Source organism: Mytilus trossulus, chromosome 8, assembly GCF_036588685.1.
Source record: "Mytilus trossulus isolate FHL-02 chromosome 8, PNRI_Mtr1.1.1.hap1, whole genome shotgun sequence".
NCBI classification, from domain to species: domain Eukaryota; kingdom Metazoa; phylum Mollusca; class Bivalvia; order Mytilida; family Mytilidae; genus Mytilus; species Mytilus trossulus.
The window spans coordinates 5,010,819-5,028,783 of NC_086380.1; the positions used below are offsets into that span (position 1 = coordinate 5,010,819).

Below are 17,965 nucleotides of genomic sequence, written 5' to 3' on the forward strand. Positions count from 1 at the left end.
CAAAGATTCGTAATGGTACGGATAAAATCTATGTTGATCTTGTTATATAGAGGGTTGTTCCTGACAAGGCAACTAATGAAACAAAGATTCGTAATGGTACGGATAAAGTCTATGTTGATCATGTTATATACAGGGATGTTCCTGACAAGGCAACTAATGAAACAAAGATTCGTAATGGCACGGATAAAGTCTATATTGATCATGTTATATACAGGGTTGTTCCTAGCAGGGCAGCTCATTAAACAAAGATTCGTAATGGTACAGATAAAGTCTATGTTGATCTTGTTATATAGAGGGTTGTTCCTGACAAGGCAGCTTATGAAACAAAGATTCGTAATGGTACAGATAAAGTCTATATTGATCATGTTATATACATGGTTGTTCCTGAAAAGGCAGCTTATGAAACAAAGATTCGTAATGGTACAGATAAAGTCTATGTTGATCATGTTATATACAGGGTTGTTCCTGACAAGGCAGCTTATGAAACAAAGATTCGTAATGGTACAGATAAAGTCTATGTTGATCATGTTATATAGAGGGTTGTTCTTGACAAGGCAGCTTATGAAACAAAGATTCGTAATGGTACACATAAAGTCTATGTTGATCATGTTATATACATGGTTGTTCCTGACAAGGCAGCTAATGAAACAAAGATTCGTAATGGTACGGATAAAGTCTATGTTGATCATGTTATATACATGGTTGTTCCTGACAAGGCATCTAATGAAACAATGATTCATAATGGTACAGATAAAGTCTATGTTGATCATGTTATATAGAGGGTTGTTCCTGACAAGGCAGCTAATGAAACAAAGATTCGTAATGGTACACATAAAGTCTATGTTGATCATGTTATATAGAGGGTTGTTCCTGACAAGGCAGCTAATGAAACAAAGATTCGTAATGGTACGGATAAAGTCTATGTTAATCATGTTATATAGAGGGTTGTTCCTGACAAGGCATCTAATGAAACAATGATTCATAATGGTACGGATAAAGTCTATGTTGATCATGTTATATAGAGGGTTGTTCCTGACAAGGCAGCTTATGAAACAATGATTCGTAATGGTACGGATAAAGTCTATGTTGATCATGTTATATACAGGGTTGTTCCTGACAAGGAATCTAATGAAACACAGATTCGTAATGATACGAATAAAGTCTATGTTGATCATGTTATATACAGGGTTGTTCCTGACAAGGCATCTAATGTAACACAGATTCGTAATGATACGAATAAAGTCTATGTTGATCATGTTATATAGAGGGTTGTTCTTGACAAGGCAGCTTATGAAACAAAGATTCGAAATGGTACAGATAAAGTCTATGTTGATCATGTTATATACAGGGTTGTTCCTGACAAGGCATCTAATGAAACACAGATTCGTAATGATAAGAATAAAGTCTATGTTGATCATGTTATATACAGGGTTGTTCCTGACAAGGCATCTAATGAAACACAGATTCGTAATGATACGAATAAAGTCTATGTTGATCATGTTATATACAGGGTTGTTCCTGACAAGGCATCTAATGAAACACAGATTCGTTATGATACGAATAAAGTCTATGTTGATCATGTTATATAGAGGGTTGTTCTTGACAAGGCAGCTTATGAAACAATGATTCATAATGATACGAATAAAGTCTATGTTGATCATGTTATATAGAGGGTTGTTCTTGACAAGGCAGCTTATGAAACAATGATTCATAATGGTACGGATAAAGTCTATGTTGATCATGTTATATACAGGGTTGTTCCTGACAAGGCATCTAATGAAACAATGATTCATAATGGTACAGATAAAGTCTATGTTGATCATGTTATATAGAGGGTTGTTCCTGACAAGGCAGCTTATGAAACAAAGATTCGTAATGATACGAATAAAGTCTATGTTGATCATGTTATATAGAGGGTTGTTCCTGACAAGGCAGCTTATGAAACAAAGATTCGTAATGGTACAGATAAAGTCTATGTTGATCATGTTATATAGAGGGTTGTTCTTGACAAGGCAGCTTATGAAACAAAGATTCGAAATGGTACAGATAAAGTCTATGTTAATCATGTTATATACATGGTTGTTCCTGACAAGGCAGCTTATGAAACAAAGATTCGTAATGGTACACATAAAGTCTATGTTGATCATGTTATATACATGGTTGTTCCTGACAAGGCAGCTTATGAAACAAAGATTCGTAATGGTACACATAAAGTCTATGTTGATCATGTTATATACAGGGTTGTTCCTGACAAGGCAGCAAATGAAACAAAGATTCGTAATGGTACAGATAAAGTCTATGTTGATCATGTTATATACATGGTTGTTCCTGACAAGGCAGCTTATGAAACAAAGATTCGAAATGGTACAGATAAAGTCTATGTTGATCATGTTATATACATGGTTGTTCCTGACAAGGCAGCTTATGAAACAAAGATTCGTAATGGTACACATAAAGTCTATGTTGATCATGTTATATACATGGTTGTTCCTGACAAGGCAGCTTATGAAACAAAGATTCGAAATGGTACAGATAAAGTCTATGTTGATCATGTTATATACATGGTTGTTCTTGACAAGGCAGCAAATGAAACAAAGATTCGTAATGGTACAGATAAAGTCTATGTTGATCATGTTATATACAGGGTTGTTCCTGACAAGGCAGCAAATGAAACAAAGATTCGAAATGGTACAGATAAAGTCTATGTTGATCATGTTATATACATGGTTGTTCTTGACAAGGCAGCTTATGAAACAAAGATTCGAAATGGTACAGATAAAGTCTATGTTGATCATGTTATATACATGGTTGTTCCTGACAAGGCAGCTTATGAAACAAAGATTCGTAATGGTACACATAAAGTCTATGTTGATCATGTTATATACATGGTTGTTCCTGACAAGGCAGCAAATGAAACAAAGATTCGTAATGGTACAGATAAAGTCTATGTTGATCATGTTATATACAGGGTTGTTCCTGACAAGGCAGCAAATGAAACAAAGATTCGTAATGGTACAGATAAAGTCTATGTTGATCTTGTTATATAGAGGGTTGTTCCTGACAAGGCAGCTAATGAAACAAAGATTCGTAATGGTACGGATAAAGTCTATGTTGATCTTGTTATATAGAGGGTTGTTCTTGACAAGGCAGCAAATGAAACAAAGATTCGTAATGGTACGGATAGAGTCTATGTTGATCATGTTATATACAGGGTTGTTCCTGACAAGGCAGCTTATGAAACACAGATTCGTTATGATACGAATAAAGTCTATGTTGATCATGTTATATAGAGGGTTGTTCTTGACAAGGCAGCTTATGAAACAATGATTCATAATGGTACAGATAAAGTCTATGTTGATCATGTTATATAGAGGGTTGTTCTTGACAAGGCAGCTTATGAAACAAAGATTCGAAATGGTACACATAAAGTCTATGTTGATCATGTTATATAGAGGGTTGTTCCTGACAAGGCAGCTTATGAAACAAAGATTCGAAATGGTACAGATAAAGTCTATGTTGATCATGTTATATAGAGGGTTGTTCTTGACAAGGCAGCTTATGAAACAAAGATTCGAAATGGTACAGATAAAGTCTATGTTGATCATTTCAGTATATCTGTAGTTCAACGGATACAAAACGTGATTGACTTCATAAAAGCAAATGAAGTATTTATTTTTCAATCAATATCGTTTTAACAGTGTTGAAAAATGAACAAATGATACATAATCTAGATACTGAAGTGTAGATTGTTCACAGTTGACCAATGTAGGCTAGTTCACCTACTTGAGATATCAGATTCAACATAGTGTTGGTGCAAATTAAACATGAGACAATACCTTAACTCAAAATTATTTAACACATTGACATGTTTGGTAAATATTATTTTAGATTACACCTTCACTTACATGTATATCAAAATAACAATGACAATATCACAAAATGAGGTTAATTTTTGCAGGTTTTTGCCGTTATGTTCAAACAAAGTAAACAAATATTGAGATTAATGACCTTTGAACATCTGAAGGATATTATTTGGTTAATGTGAAATGCTTTTTCCAAATTGAAAACACAAAGTGGTCTATATCCCTCCTTCTCCCTTTGGAATATTTTAGTTTTGTGTACGAAATAAACTCATCATAGATACCAGGATTAAATTTTAATTCTTTATTATTAAGTTAACAGTGAGTTGCCGACTGATGAATGAACAAAATTTAAATGTGGTATAATATGCTCACATCAAGTCTGATTCTAAGGTCAAGAAAACAATGATTTAGAGATCCTGAAAAAAATGCAACGATAGTTGCATGTTACGTAGTAGCGAATGAACAGTGACAATCCATCAGTATAACTCATTCATCGAAGAGAGGTACGCGTATAATACATAAAAACAACGAATGATCAATAAAAGGTAATAACAATATAAAACCATTGTACTCGACTTTACATTGCAATCAAAAGGTTGAGCTAAAGGAAAAACATATTAAAAAATTCAAGCTTCTTTCTTCATGATGTCGCAGGTCGGTGCTTCAATTTCGTTTACAAATAGCTAGTGGGGTAATGGTAACTTTAATAACTTCTTTTATACCGAGTCCTATGGATGCAGAAATCTGGAATTTTTCATTACCACAGTCAGATGTGCCTTGTGACATTGTGTTGAACGAAAACATGTTCTGAAATAAAAGATGCCGATGTGCAACTTTAACTACAACTTTGTTAGGTCTAAGGTGGTTATCAAACATGAATGGAACTGACCACATTATGTTTAAACGCCCATATCCAGCCGGGTCGGGAATTTTCCATGAGACGACGCCACCAGTTCCATTCGCGGAATATGGAAATTTATGAGTAATCTATAAAATAAAAATATATAATAAAGTGATTTTTTTTTTTCGATTTTCAATTCATTCAGTAATAAGAATTTTACAATGATTTTAATAATCGGTAACCACGGTATCCAACTAAACATTAATATAGAAATAAATCTACATTCCACGCTGAGAAAGTTTTAGAGTGTCATACGTTTTTCTGCTTTTTCTCCTTGTGTATGCATGTCGTATAAATATCAATATCGATAACGTTAAATAGAGTATAAAATGATTATTTAATATAGAAAGAAGAAGATGCGATTTTAATGACAATGAAATAAATTTATGATAGAGACCAAATGATATAGACGACTCGTAACTATATGTCAACTTAAGGCTTTCAACAGTGAGCAAAAACTATTCCAATTAGCAAACTATACGAGGTCCGGATTACAATTCATTCGAGAAAACTAAGGACCTGATTAATGTACAAAACAAAAACCGAAAAACAAATATAATATACAGCATTACACGACAATTACTGATTTAAAGGCTCCTGGTTTGGAAAAAGCACATACAGTATTTGCGGGCTGCCCCTTACCTTGGCAGTGGGGTAACAGCCCAACAGAAATTAAACACAAATATAAAGGGCTGAAACTAATCAGATCGATACAAAGAAAAACAAAAACAAAATGTACAGATATGAGATTAATTGCAGTTACTGAAAGGTAGTTCAAAGTCAAGAACAACTGATAAACACATCATGTTAATTAACTAATCAGTACACGTCCAACTTCAATTGAATTTTGTGTAAAAACCGCATCAGCGGTTAGAAACAAACATGACCTAGTACAATACGGAAATATAGGTATCGAAAGAACAGTGAATGTGCATACATGTATTTGTATAACAATGATATTTAGGGTTTTAATCCTTTGATGACAAAATCAATATTTATACCAACAGAAACAACATTCAAATAACTAGTGACAGTGTTGAGTAGGTTACCTTTCAGAATAAGTTTATCGAGAATGATTAAGTTTACCAGGATTGTATCCCGAATAGCGGGTTCGGTTTAAAGTACTTCATAAGAATTAATCAAATCAGGAAGTTTTTAACTCGTCAAATTTTCTTTTGTGTAAAAATAAAAACGTTCTATTACTTATAATCGGTATATCATATGTTGGACACATAATTAATCTTTCTCCTTTGAGTTTATACTAGATTATATCTATAAAAAAAACAACTACATGAAAATGTATGTATACCTACCATACATCCTGACGACATAGGTTCTATTGTTTTTGGTGACATCAAAGTCATACCCTTTTCAAGTGTAATCTTTGGATCTGTAAATGTGTAGTTTGTCAAATTCATTACTTCAATTCCACAGACTACGACATATTCGAGCTGTTCAACCATGACATGTAAGTTTTCCGATGCAAGTTTCATTTGTTCCCTGTCAAAAATAAACAAATGGGGGAATGACGAGTAAAAACATACTATATTATAAGTATAGTACCCCTGTTACCTTCAATTGAGTATGGTGAAGTTAACCGCTAAAGTGATCGTTGAAGCAAAGCAGGCTCGACTCGACTATGAGTTCATGGGTTCGAACCACAACCGGCTGAAAACCAAGCCCTGAAAATCAACTGCTTCTTCTGTTAAGACCTATCCGCATTTGGGAGTAATTTTCTACTGGACGTTTAACATCTATTCATGTTTTTATTCTATCCCATTAAAACAAATCAACACTGATAATATTACAAATATATAAAAAAAAAAAAAAAAAAAAATAAATTTGAATACACCTTATCGCTATTTAGTCCATTCCGGGAAAACAGTCAATTTGTACAACTTCCTGTTTGGGTCACCGGCCGAAAAATGGAGGTCATCAGTAGTGAGCTGAGGGAGAAATAACTTTAGAAAGTGATCATCCAGAAACTTTGATATAGTATGATCCACTTTTTTCGAAATTAAAATTGAAGTACAAAAATATTTTGTTTGAAGTATTTACGGTAGATTAAACAGGTCTCATTAAAAAGTATAATGCACGGTGAATTGTTTAAACAGGGTCCCAGATAACTTCAACTGGATGAAAAAGTTGTGTAATTTTAGAACTTATCCGGAATGGAATAAATAGCGATAAGGTGTATTGCAAACCTGTACATGTAATAAAGCAATCATGTTCGCATCGTTTAGTTGGGATATTTTCGCAACCACGTGCACAATCCCGTTCCCTTTCACCCTAATGTGACACATAAAATGAGACTGATCATCGGATTTGTACTAACATGAGCAACGCGACGGATACCACATGTGGATCAGGATCTGCTGACTTTTCCGGAAGACTTGGGATCAACCGCACTTTTTTGTTTGGGTTCAGGTAGCAATACACAGTTAGGAGTTTAGTTTCGCATTTTGGCCCCTGTGGATTTTTAAAATAGGAAAGTTATTGTGTAATAAAATTCATTTTTAGACAGATGAGTGCTAATTTAGCCTTCAAAGATGGTTTATAAGTTCATCAAGATTATTTTTGACATGTTTTATGGGCTGTTTTCTGTTTGAAAATCCGTATTTTCATAGCTAGACCGGCCATCGGTCCAGAAATTAATGTCCTGTTTACAAACACTCTTTTTCTACACGAAGTTTTTAACGCAATTTTACAAAAAAAATGAGATGAAAGACATATGATTTTCATTTGATTTGCTGAATGATATATGTACACAGTTTCAGAAAAGGTATTACTTCAAGCGATTGAAATTCTACTTTTAGCCAAATTTTGGGGAAATATGTGACATCTTTCCCCCCCTTTTTGCAATATTTTATAACAAATAAATGCAGATTGTTGCCATGGATACACCAAAAAGAAATTATATTTTACCATTTTATATACTGGATATAAAATAAATGGAAGATTCTGATGACATACATATGCCCATATATGACACAAGCAGTAAGCTTGATATTGCAAGAAAGCAATGAAAAGGGGATGGTAAAATTCAAAAGGGCAAATTTTAGTATTTTTTCCTAACTGTTTATTGCTACCTCATGTTAACCAGTCTTGGGTTTTCCATGTGTTTTGTATACTACTATTTGTCGTTGTGTCTTTTTTGATTTTTCCATAACGTTGTAAGCTATTTTCGACATTTCCGCATTTTTATACCGATGTTTGTCTTTTTGGACGTTTTTCGTGTTTTGCAATAGTACTAGTGTTTTATTTGTCGTCAACTACTGTGTCTGACTATCCCCTTGGTTTCTTCCGGCTCCCGTTTTGATAAATTACTGTTAAATGGTTTGATTATTACATTCAACCCAAATTAGTTTGATCCATGTATGTAAGAGATATGTTGTAAAAGATTGAAAACAACACGTTTGATAATTTCTAGCGTCCGAAGCGCTTTTCTGGAAATTTATTTTCATCAGGAACGCTCGAAGCCAAACATTTGAAATCCGAAGATGAATAAGTACCGAAAATCGTAAAAAATACCTAAAATAAATAGCCAAATTCATCAAAAGCCAACTTTGCCTGAGGGAGTTGGAACCTTAGTTTCATAATAATTTCTAAATTTATAAACGGACAATTTTAGTAAAGTTTGTTAAATTATGTCAGTACCGAAGCACTGACTACTGAGCTGATGAGCTGAAAATAATATACACTAGGTAGAACAGAACATGTTGAGTTTTTAAAGAGGAAGTGATAAAATATGTAACCTGTTTGTTTCTTCTCGCTTCTCTAACCGCTTTCCAACTTCATGCCCTGGTCTGTTTTCTGTGATTTCTAAACCTTGGTTCATGTTTTCGCTGTAAAAGTATTAAACATTTTACATTGTCAAACACTGAAGAGCTGGTACATTGAAAAAAAGGACCAACAACGAAATCATTGTATGCAGGGAATGTTATGTTCATCCTAGATTTATTTCCAGTTTCAAATGGGCATTTAAGAATTGAGTGAAAGAAATACTGAAAAGAAAAAGATTTTTTTTATATCATTTAAAGGTGTTGTTTTATCCTGAAATTCATAAGCTAACGCCTGCTCCCAATATAGGACCAGGTGCATAGAGATTGTCAGATAAAAAGTAAAATAAGGGAGCTACCATTTGATTTCTATTGGGGGGGGGGGGGGGGGTTAGGATGAAACTGAACTCTGAGGAAAAACATATCGGAGTGTCCCTAATTATGGCAAAATCAAATGACAAAACACATCAAAAACGAATGGACAACAACTGTCATATTCTTAACTTGGTGCAGGCATTTTCAAATCTATCACTTTGTACGACAGTGTCATCAAATTCCGTTATATTTACAATGATGCTTGAACTAAAAAGACATAATAAATAAAATAGTCAAAATATAGATACAGCAGTCATCATTGTGTTACAATTTTAAAAGAAACAATTTAACAGAACACAGAAGCATCTTAAAAATCAAAAGCACATTCATTGATTTGCGTGTCTGACGTCAGAAAATTTATACGTCACATATTTTTGTCGTTCAATGGTTTATACAAACAATTTTAAAATTTCACATGGGCAATGTTAGCATGATCCAGGGTTAAAAATCAAACGTATGTAAGAATTAATTTCAGACATAGACCGAGATTTAAAAGATTCAAAAGTTCTATAGAATTTATAAGAATCCACAAATGGTGCATTCCACTAAGTGATTAAATAATTTTGACGTTTGTGGTTCACTTTAATTCTAATTTATAATAGAAATCATTACATAATGACATATTATAGAACAACAACATTATGACATATTAAAGAACAATAACACACTGACAGTATCTTTTAAAGTACAGAGTCACGTTATAAGAACCAAAAGAAACACGAAAAAGGTCGCATATACAAAATACACAAGCACAAATGAAAGTGAAAGAAAATACAAACGCATTGACGGGATGTTTAAGTACCGAACCACGTTAAATGGATTTCACAGAAAACAATCCGTTAGAAAACGTATTATTTATAATAGAACAAAGACTGATCTTACACAAGCTTAAACTTATTGTTCATTTAGCAGTTTCGAAATTGAAAAAAATCGCAATACTGTGTCAATCGAATGCAATTAAAAAGAAGAACCATGTGGAAGTCAATGATGTTAGAAAAGCGACATGGTTAATAAATTGTTGAGTTGTCAATCCTTTTCAATACTTTGTTACTTCTTGATAAGATTTTTTTTCTTTGTGGACTTCAACTTCACTAACGAGTCACGTCCATTGTAAAGCACATTTTAATTTTTTTTCCATTATGACTTTCCTTTTAAGTCACAACAGCTAAGTGGGTGTCTACAAATCACTACACAGACATCCATGGATTAAGCAACAAGAAACACATAGAAAACGCAAATTTAACTCCATCAGCCGGGTCAGCTATTTCACATTAAACATATATCGTTTTAGTCATGTTAACATTCGGAAAAGTAAAGTCAGTGATAATAATTAATTTGCAGAAGCTAGTATCTGTCATATATAATGGAACAATACATATTATTCGTTCTTTGAAATGTTTTTAAAAACCTTTCTTTTCTGTCGTTTTCTTTCTGTTTTCTGTGTCTGTTCTCATCATCTTGTCGTTTCAGTTCTTCTATTCTTCTTTGGTTTTCAGCATCCATTTTCTGTCTATCCCTCTCCAACTGTTGTCTTACTCTGTATAATTCAGCTTCAGCATCTAAGTTTGCTTTCTTTTGCATTTCCAATCTTTTTTCTTCTTCGATTGCATGCATCTTAAATACAACATCATTGATTAATGTTTATCCTTCTGTTGTTCAATAAATATAAGATGATGGTGTATGAGTGCCAATGAGACAACACTCCATCCAAGTCACTATTTGAAAAAGTAAACCATTATAGGAAAAAGTACGGTCTTTAACACTGAGCCTCCAAAGTTATCTCGCACAGAACAATCTTTACAGGGCCCAAAAATAAATTGTGTAAAACCATTCAAATAGGAAAACCAACGGTATTATCTATTTAAAAAAAAGGAGAAACGTGAAACACTAGTGAGCCACATCAACAAATGACGACCAGTGAAGACAGGTTCCTCTCTGAATATGTTACGAATGATGTTTTATGGAAAATTAGTAGTAAGGAATTGTTTATTATCTCTCTAATTCATAGCTTGTATTTTTTGTTCGGATTAGGCTTTACTTTTTTATCTGTATGATCTTTTGAGTTTATATACGGTTTTGAATTTTCAAATATTTATCCTAGAACATCAATGAATAGAGATCAATTTTCGAAAGGCACATCTGGGATTGAAGTCATAAAACTATGCTCAGTGCTTGAAACATAAAAATATTGCTCGAAACATAAAATCCAACATTTTGATTGGTTGATTTTAGAGTATAAGTACAATAAAACTTACTTCAAAGTTATGACTTCAAGGCCTGGTTAAATATGATAAGTACTATTAAATAAGATCATATCAGAGAGTCTGGATAATTCCAGTAAAGATTTTCATTTGCTGCAAAAGTCCATCTCAAGATATAAACTGAACATCTTCCGTAATTTTCTCGAGTACATTAGCCATTTAATAAATTAAACTATATTTACTCTTTTGTTGAATTTACTCTTTTCTCTTTTTTCTTTTTTCTTAACAGCTTTTCGGCGGTTTTCCTCTGTTTCCCTTTCTTTTTTCCTCAATTCTGCTCGTTCTCTTGCAAGTTTCTCATTTTCTTCACGTTCTTTTCTCTGTCGCTCATCTTCGATCTCATCTAACCTAGCAATATACATCTGATTTGTATAACACTGTCCACTGTTTGCTTTTGTAACACGACTTATAACATGCATGAGTTCCTGAACTTGAGAATCTCCACCATCACCATCGCTGGAGTTTTCAAAAGCCACACACCGGTCCCCATATTTTGAAAGAATGGGAAATGACTTAGTAGTAGATGAAACAAATTCACAAAATGTCTTCTCAGTTCTTTTCAAATTTTCACGGTGGGTGAACAGAAATATGATATGATTCTCAATTCCGCTACCAAATTGATCTTTGAATTTCTTCAATGTTGATTTGTCTTCCTGTGATATCCTACCTATTGCTGTGACAAGTACTATCACATGGGGTCCTGGTAAGGTCATCTGTATGAATCTTGCAATTTCTGTCTGTGTGTCTTTTATTTTCGCATTTGGATCAAATAAACCCGGTGTATCCACCACTGTTACTTTTTTACCCGATATAACTGTTGTCTGTGATTGGCACAACTGTGTGACTGATTCTGCCATCATATCTGTTTTAAACCTTTTCTCTCTTAAGATATTGTTCGCAGTCTCACTTTTTCCGGAACCAGATTTTCCAATTAAAACTATCCTGATATCATCCTTTGAGATCCTCATATGTTTCATGCTTAATTAGAAATAAACAAACAAAAAAAAGTATACTCATGTACTGTTTTTGGACGCCTCAGTGAGATTATGACAGTACATGCATGATTTCTTAAATTGATTTAATTGGTATATTCTATGAATTTGTTCTTTCTTTTACATGTTTAGAAACGCTTGTTCGTAAACTTGCAAAGAATTCCGTTACAATTAGTGTTGTCTTAATCTTGCAGTGAAGTGAGAGTTTTTGCCTGGTGTTGAAGGCCTCAATATAATTTTGAGATAAAGAATACCATCTGTTTTTGCTGCGCATTTATAACTTTTTATAGGCATGGAAGGATTTCCCCATCTTTTCTGTTAGATTTTGCTTTATATATTCATTGATGCTATGATTCGAAATATATGTAGAAATTAAATGAATAAAGACAGCATGAGTATACTTTTATGATTTAAATGTCTAGATACTAGTAGAACAACCACTACTGGTATAAAAACTACTGCATAATATTAATTCATAAATGACAAAATCTTGTGTCACCATAATATTGCAGATGCTACTGACGAGTAAACTAGCAATCCAAGGGTTCCATGTAATGAACTTGAATTCCTCTTTACGAACGTTTTAAAAGCGGGAGGTTTGTCTAGCCACAAAATCAGGTTCAACCAACCGCTTTTTTTCTTTAAATGTCCTGTACCAAGTCAGGAAAATGGCCATTGTTATATTATAAAATTGATTATAAAAATATGAAAATGGGGAATGTGTCAAAGAGACAACAACCCGACCAAATAAAAAAACAAAAGCAGAAGGTCACCAACAGGTCTTCAATGTAGCGAAAAATTCCCGCACCCGGAGGCGTCCTTCAGCTGGCCCCTAGACAAATATATACTAGTTCAGTGACAATGAACGCCATACTAATTTCCAAATTGTACACAAAAAACTAAAATTAAAATAATACAAGACTAACAAAGGCCAGAAGCTCCTGACTTGGGACAGGCGCAAAAATGAGGCGGGTTTAAACATGTTTGTAAGATCTCAACCCTCCCCCTATACCTCTAACCAATGTAGAAAGTAAACGCATAACAATACGCACATTAAAATTCAGTTCAACAGAAGTCCGAGTCGGATGTCAGATGGGGTAACCAAACAAAATAAACAAAATGACAATAATACATAAATAACAACAGACTACTAGCAGTTAACTGACATGCCAGCTCCAGACTTCAATTAAACTGACTGAAAGATTATGATTTCATCATATGAACATCAGGCACAATCCTTCCCGTTAGGGGTTTAGTATCATACCATCATAACATATATGAGAAGAACATAACCGGTGTCATGCCAACAACTGTTTTTAGAATAAATGTGTTTAGTTCCGACGCAAAGACCTGGTCCGAGACCACGAATATAGTCCCTAGTGTTAACAGTGGGTTACTTGCCAATAATTTTTATACCCCTTCCAAATTTATTTCTTCGAGTTTAATGCCTCAAATTGTAAGTAGGGGGGTGAAATTACACTGTAAAAAAATTTAGGTCCAGAATTTTACAGGAAAGTAGTGATTTGGTCCAGCTGAAAAAGGTTAAAAATTAGCACTTCGGAAGCTGTCAAAAGATTTCATGACACCCTAAACACAAAATTGTCCATAATTTGAGTTAGAGGCGATGAAGTTTTCTATAATTTTGATATAATTTGTCCCAAAAATAGTACAACACACTGTAAAAGTTTCATTTGGAAAGCGCAGGTGGGATTTTTTTTATTTTCATTTATGTTCTAAAAGAAATGCACTACGAATTAATTGTGTTCTCGGACCACCTTATCAGTGACTCAATATTAACGCCAAAAAATGCTATCTTTAATGACTTGACAACAGTATCGTAATTATATCCCTTCTTAATAAGTCTATTCAAAGGTTTTGTAAGTTTCTGAGGTGAATACTAACACCTTTGTGCTTTATAAAGAATATTTCCATAAAAAATTGGATGTGAAATACCTGAACGTATAAGAAGTCTGCATGTTGAGCTATATTTACGAATGATGTCTTTATACCGATGATAAAATTTAGTAAATGTTTTGACTAGTTTGTGATATCGAAAACCCTGGTGTAATAATTTTTCAGTAATACACAAATTTCTCTCGTTTAAATCTAAAACATTGTTACATACACGAGCGAATCGTACAAGTTGAGATATATAAACACCGTAAGATGGTGCAAGGGAACGTCACCATCTAAAAACGAATAATTAACGATAGGAAATGAAAAATCATCCCTTTTATCATAAATTTTAGTATTCAGCTTTCCGTTAGTGATAAAGATATCAAGATCGAGGAAAGGACAGTGGTCAATGTTAGTATTAGCTTTATTTAAAGTAAGTTCAGCAGGATAAATTTCATTAATATACATACTGAAGTCGTCATTATTGAGAGCCAAAATATCATCCAAATATCTAAAAGTATTATTAAATTTGTTTATCAGATGTTGTTTTGATGGGTCTTTGCTTATTTTTCTCATAAATTGTAACTCATAACATTACAAAAAAAGGTCCGCAATAAGTGGTGCACAGTTAGTCCCCATTTGAATTCCGATAATCTGACGATATACGGAATCCCCAAAGCGAACATAAATGTTATCTAGTAAAAATATCTAGTTCGTTTCAGTGTGTGTTGCATTTTAGTTTTTCTGCTGTGACAATGTTCTCCTTTTTTATTTGATGTGATTCCCTCAGTTACAGTTTGTAATCCGGATTTGTTTTCTCTTAATCGATTTATGACTTTCGAAACAGTGGTATACTACTGTTGCCTTTATTTATGGAGGCAAACATGAATTAGTTAAACGTTATGGAAGATTTGTGTCACAGATGACTACATATATTCCACATGTCGAAATCACAATCACATCACCTTTTCCCTGATTCCGAACCTACCGAAAGAGAATTATCACCGATTGTTTACATGTATACGACAAACACCTCGCGATCGTGTGGAGCACGTACTGCTGAGCCGTTCGTTTTCCCTGTGTAAACTCCCGGTGTTCGGTTTGAGTTATTCAACCTATTATTTTCTATGTTGTGTTTTGGGGACTTGTTTTTGTTTTTGTTTTGTTGTTTTGCCTTTTTATTTGAATTTTGGCTTCGACTATTGAATATCCCCCTGATTTCATCTGCCTTGTATATCATAAACATTTGAATAATTGCTTTCTACCAACATGAATGTTTCATAAGTTTTCCAATTGCGATTCCTCTGAACCCGCGATTCGATCAGGTGAAAAATTTAAGAAATATTCGTACTTACTAGGCTTCCTGAGCACTTCTTATTTCTTTACTTGAAGCCATGATGATATGCTTTTTGTTCAAATTGGATTACTTCACGAAAAATCTACAAATGTATTATAAGAAGAGCTAATGTGTAAACGTTTTGATATATATACAGTATATAAACATCAACTAATGATTTGCGAGTCGAATGAGAATGCAATACATGTGTTACAGGCTTACTCACCTTTATTATTTTTTTTAACTATGTTGACTTCAACTTCACTGATGAGTCACGCCCATCTATACTGAGCCGAAAAAGTTTAGCAACACTTTTTTTTATTATTTTTTTTTTGTTCTTTCTGGAAAAAAATATTTAAATATCATTGATACAATCCTTTATTACCTGTAATTTAAAACACTCGTACTTTTTTCCTGCTGATTGATTTCGCGCCATTTCAGGTTTGCACGTGAAATTGATGTTTTACCTTCTGTACCTGTACTTTTCGAAACGATATTAAAAATTTCTTTTTCACTAACGTTCAGAAACACATCATTGCTTCCATCGCTTTACGTCAACACGTGACAAGTTTTTTCCGGCTAAAAAGTAGTGCATTAACTAAGGGAAGCTGCTGTTGTGCCTGCCAATCCTTCATTGATGCACTTAGGGCATGGCTGAGAAATAGATTTTGAGAAACACTATACTCATTTACGCATGTTGACCCTCCCGCGCTCCATACAAAGAAAATCCTTCTGAATGTGAGTGATAAAGATTCATGTTGCTTCTGACATATCATGATTCCATTTTTGTATTATCAAAATTATATGTTGTTATGATTTTGTAATAAAATAAAATTTCGCATTTTTGTTGCTTAACTTTTTTGGCTCAGTATAGTAGCAACATTTTAATTCTGGAATCTATAATGAGCTCTTTAGTTTTAAAGAGTACACAAATCATCAGTATCTACAAACGTATTATTAGAGGGGTTAACGTGTAAACATTTTGATTAATGTACAGTATATAAACATCAACTAATGATTTGGTTGCGAGTCGAGTGATAATGCTAGACATGTGTAACAGACTTCTGTGTCATTTTGGTCTCTTGTTGAGAGTTGTCTCATTAGCAATGATACCATATCATCTTTTTATATTTACTCATCTTTAGTGTGTCAGTGAAAATATACGCATAGGAGACAGTACAGAAAACCTGTTTAGAGACATAGATTTAAATATGAATAAAAAGATATTGTATGATTGTATATGAGACAACTCTTCACAAGAGAATAAATTACACAAAAATTAACCAGAAAAAAACTCACATCGCATGGACTTCTATAAAAGTCCTGGAAACCACCAATGTAAAACAATTCACACGAGAAAACTTACATGATGAGTTAAGCCTTTTCAACTGATTTTTATAGTTCGTACTTATGTTGTACTATTATGCCACTGTCCCAGGTTAGGGGAGGGTTGGGGTCTCGCTATCATGTTTAATTCGCCTCATAATGTATGTATGTATGTGCCTGTCTGAAGTCAGAAGCCTTTAATTCAGTGGTTATCGTTTGTTTATGTGTTACATATTTTTTTGTATATAAATGAGGCGGTAAGTTTTCTCGTTTGAATTATTTTACATACCTGTTCTTTGTACTACTTAAAAACAATATGCAATATATTTATCAATCTCGTAAATACCCATCTGACAAACAATTTAGTTTTAAAGTCAATATCATAAATACTTTCGGAGATAACAAAAATGAAATAAGAAATGTTTTTAAAAATATTTGTTGATTTTTCTATAAGAAGAATAACTAAAAATGTATATGTTATATTATTGATTTACGTTTTGAAAATTGTAGATTGTATTGCACCCTAGCCTTCATGTCTTATTCGTTTTATATTTAAAGACTGGCTTCTTCAAATTACAGATGTCAGTTTGATCTCGCATGCATCTACATCAGGCAACGTTTATGAGCATTTTCGCAAGCTAGTTCCCTCCCTCTACGATATAAAGGTCCAATGCTTACTTTGGAAGAAATTGTTTTATTGTTGAGAAACAAAAAAGCTGATGTTCTAAACTATATTTCCATATACCATACCAACAGCATGTTTTTTTTTTTCTAAGGACACGATCCTTAAACTTAAAAAGGGGGTGTAGGTTTTATCTTAAAGAATATTCTGATACTCAATTTGATGAAGAAAAAAATATTGTGGACAAACAGATGACAAAATGATGAATCCCTATTTTCGGCAGACCTTAATTTTTGAAGAATTTTTTTTATTTGAAAACCAAAAAAAAAAAACCCAAAAAAAACCCACTATCATACATCCCCTTTTTGCGGCTAAATAGTTTACTCCTTTACATTACAAACATGCATTTGTTACAAAAAAGTACAAAGTTCCTCTGGTCACTTCTTTTAATTCATTATTTAGTTTACAATCCCAAGAATAGTTGTTTGCAATTTCAATGTGAGTAAGATAAGTGTGACATATCAGTGTAGTACGACACACACAAAAACACATAACGAAACAACAGGAAAAATCATTATACATTAGATAGCTTAAATTCAAATACACAACAAATG

The 17,965-nt window shown here is 33.2% G+C and overlaps 1 protein-coding gene across 1 annotated transcript; it reads right to left on the bottom strand.

Annotated features, from left to right (window-relative positions):
• Positions 1 to 3,764: 3,764 nt before the first annotated feature.
• LOC134681604 (GTPase IMAP family member 4-like) lies at positions 3,765 to 15,552 on the bottom strand. Its single transcript, XM_063541251.1, has 6 exons — positions 15,423 to 15,552; positions 11,362 to 12,157; positions 10,327 to 10,532; positions 8,520 to 8,609; positions 6,078 to 6,264; positions 3,765 to 4,850 (listed from the first exon to the last, which is right to left on the bottom strand). The coding sequence occupies exons 1-6, from the start codon at positions 15,461 to 15,463 to the stop codon at positions 4,527 to 4,529; spliced, it is 1,644 nt and encodes a 547-aa protein (XP_063397321.1). The 5' UTR covers positions 15,464 to 15,552; the 3' UTR covers positions 3,765 to 4,526.
• Positions 15,553 to 17,965: the final 2,413 nt, after the last annotated feature.

Coding starts and splice junctions, on each gene's coding strand:
- LOC134681604 (XM_063541251.1), bottom strand. CDS start 15,463: ATGGCTTCAAGTAAAGAAATAAGAAGTGCTCAGGAAGCCTA. Junction 6,265..8,519: donor AAGCGAGAAGAAACAAACAG/GTTACATATTTT, acceptor TATTTTTGACAG/GGAACAAATGAAACTTGCAT. Junction 4,851..6,077: donor CTATGTCGTCAGGATGTATG/GTAGGTATACAT, acceptor TTTATTTTATAG/ATTACTCATAAATTTCCATA.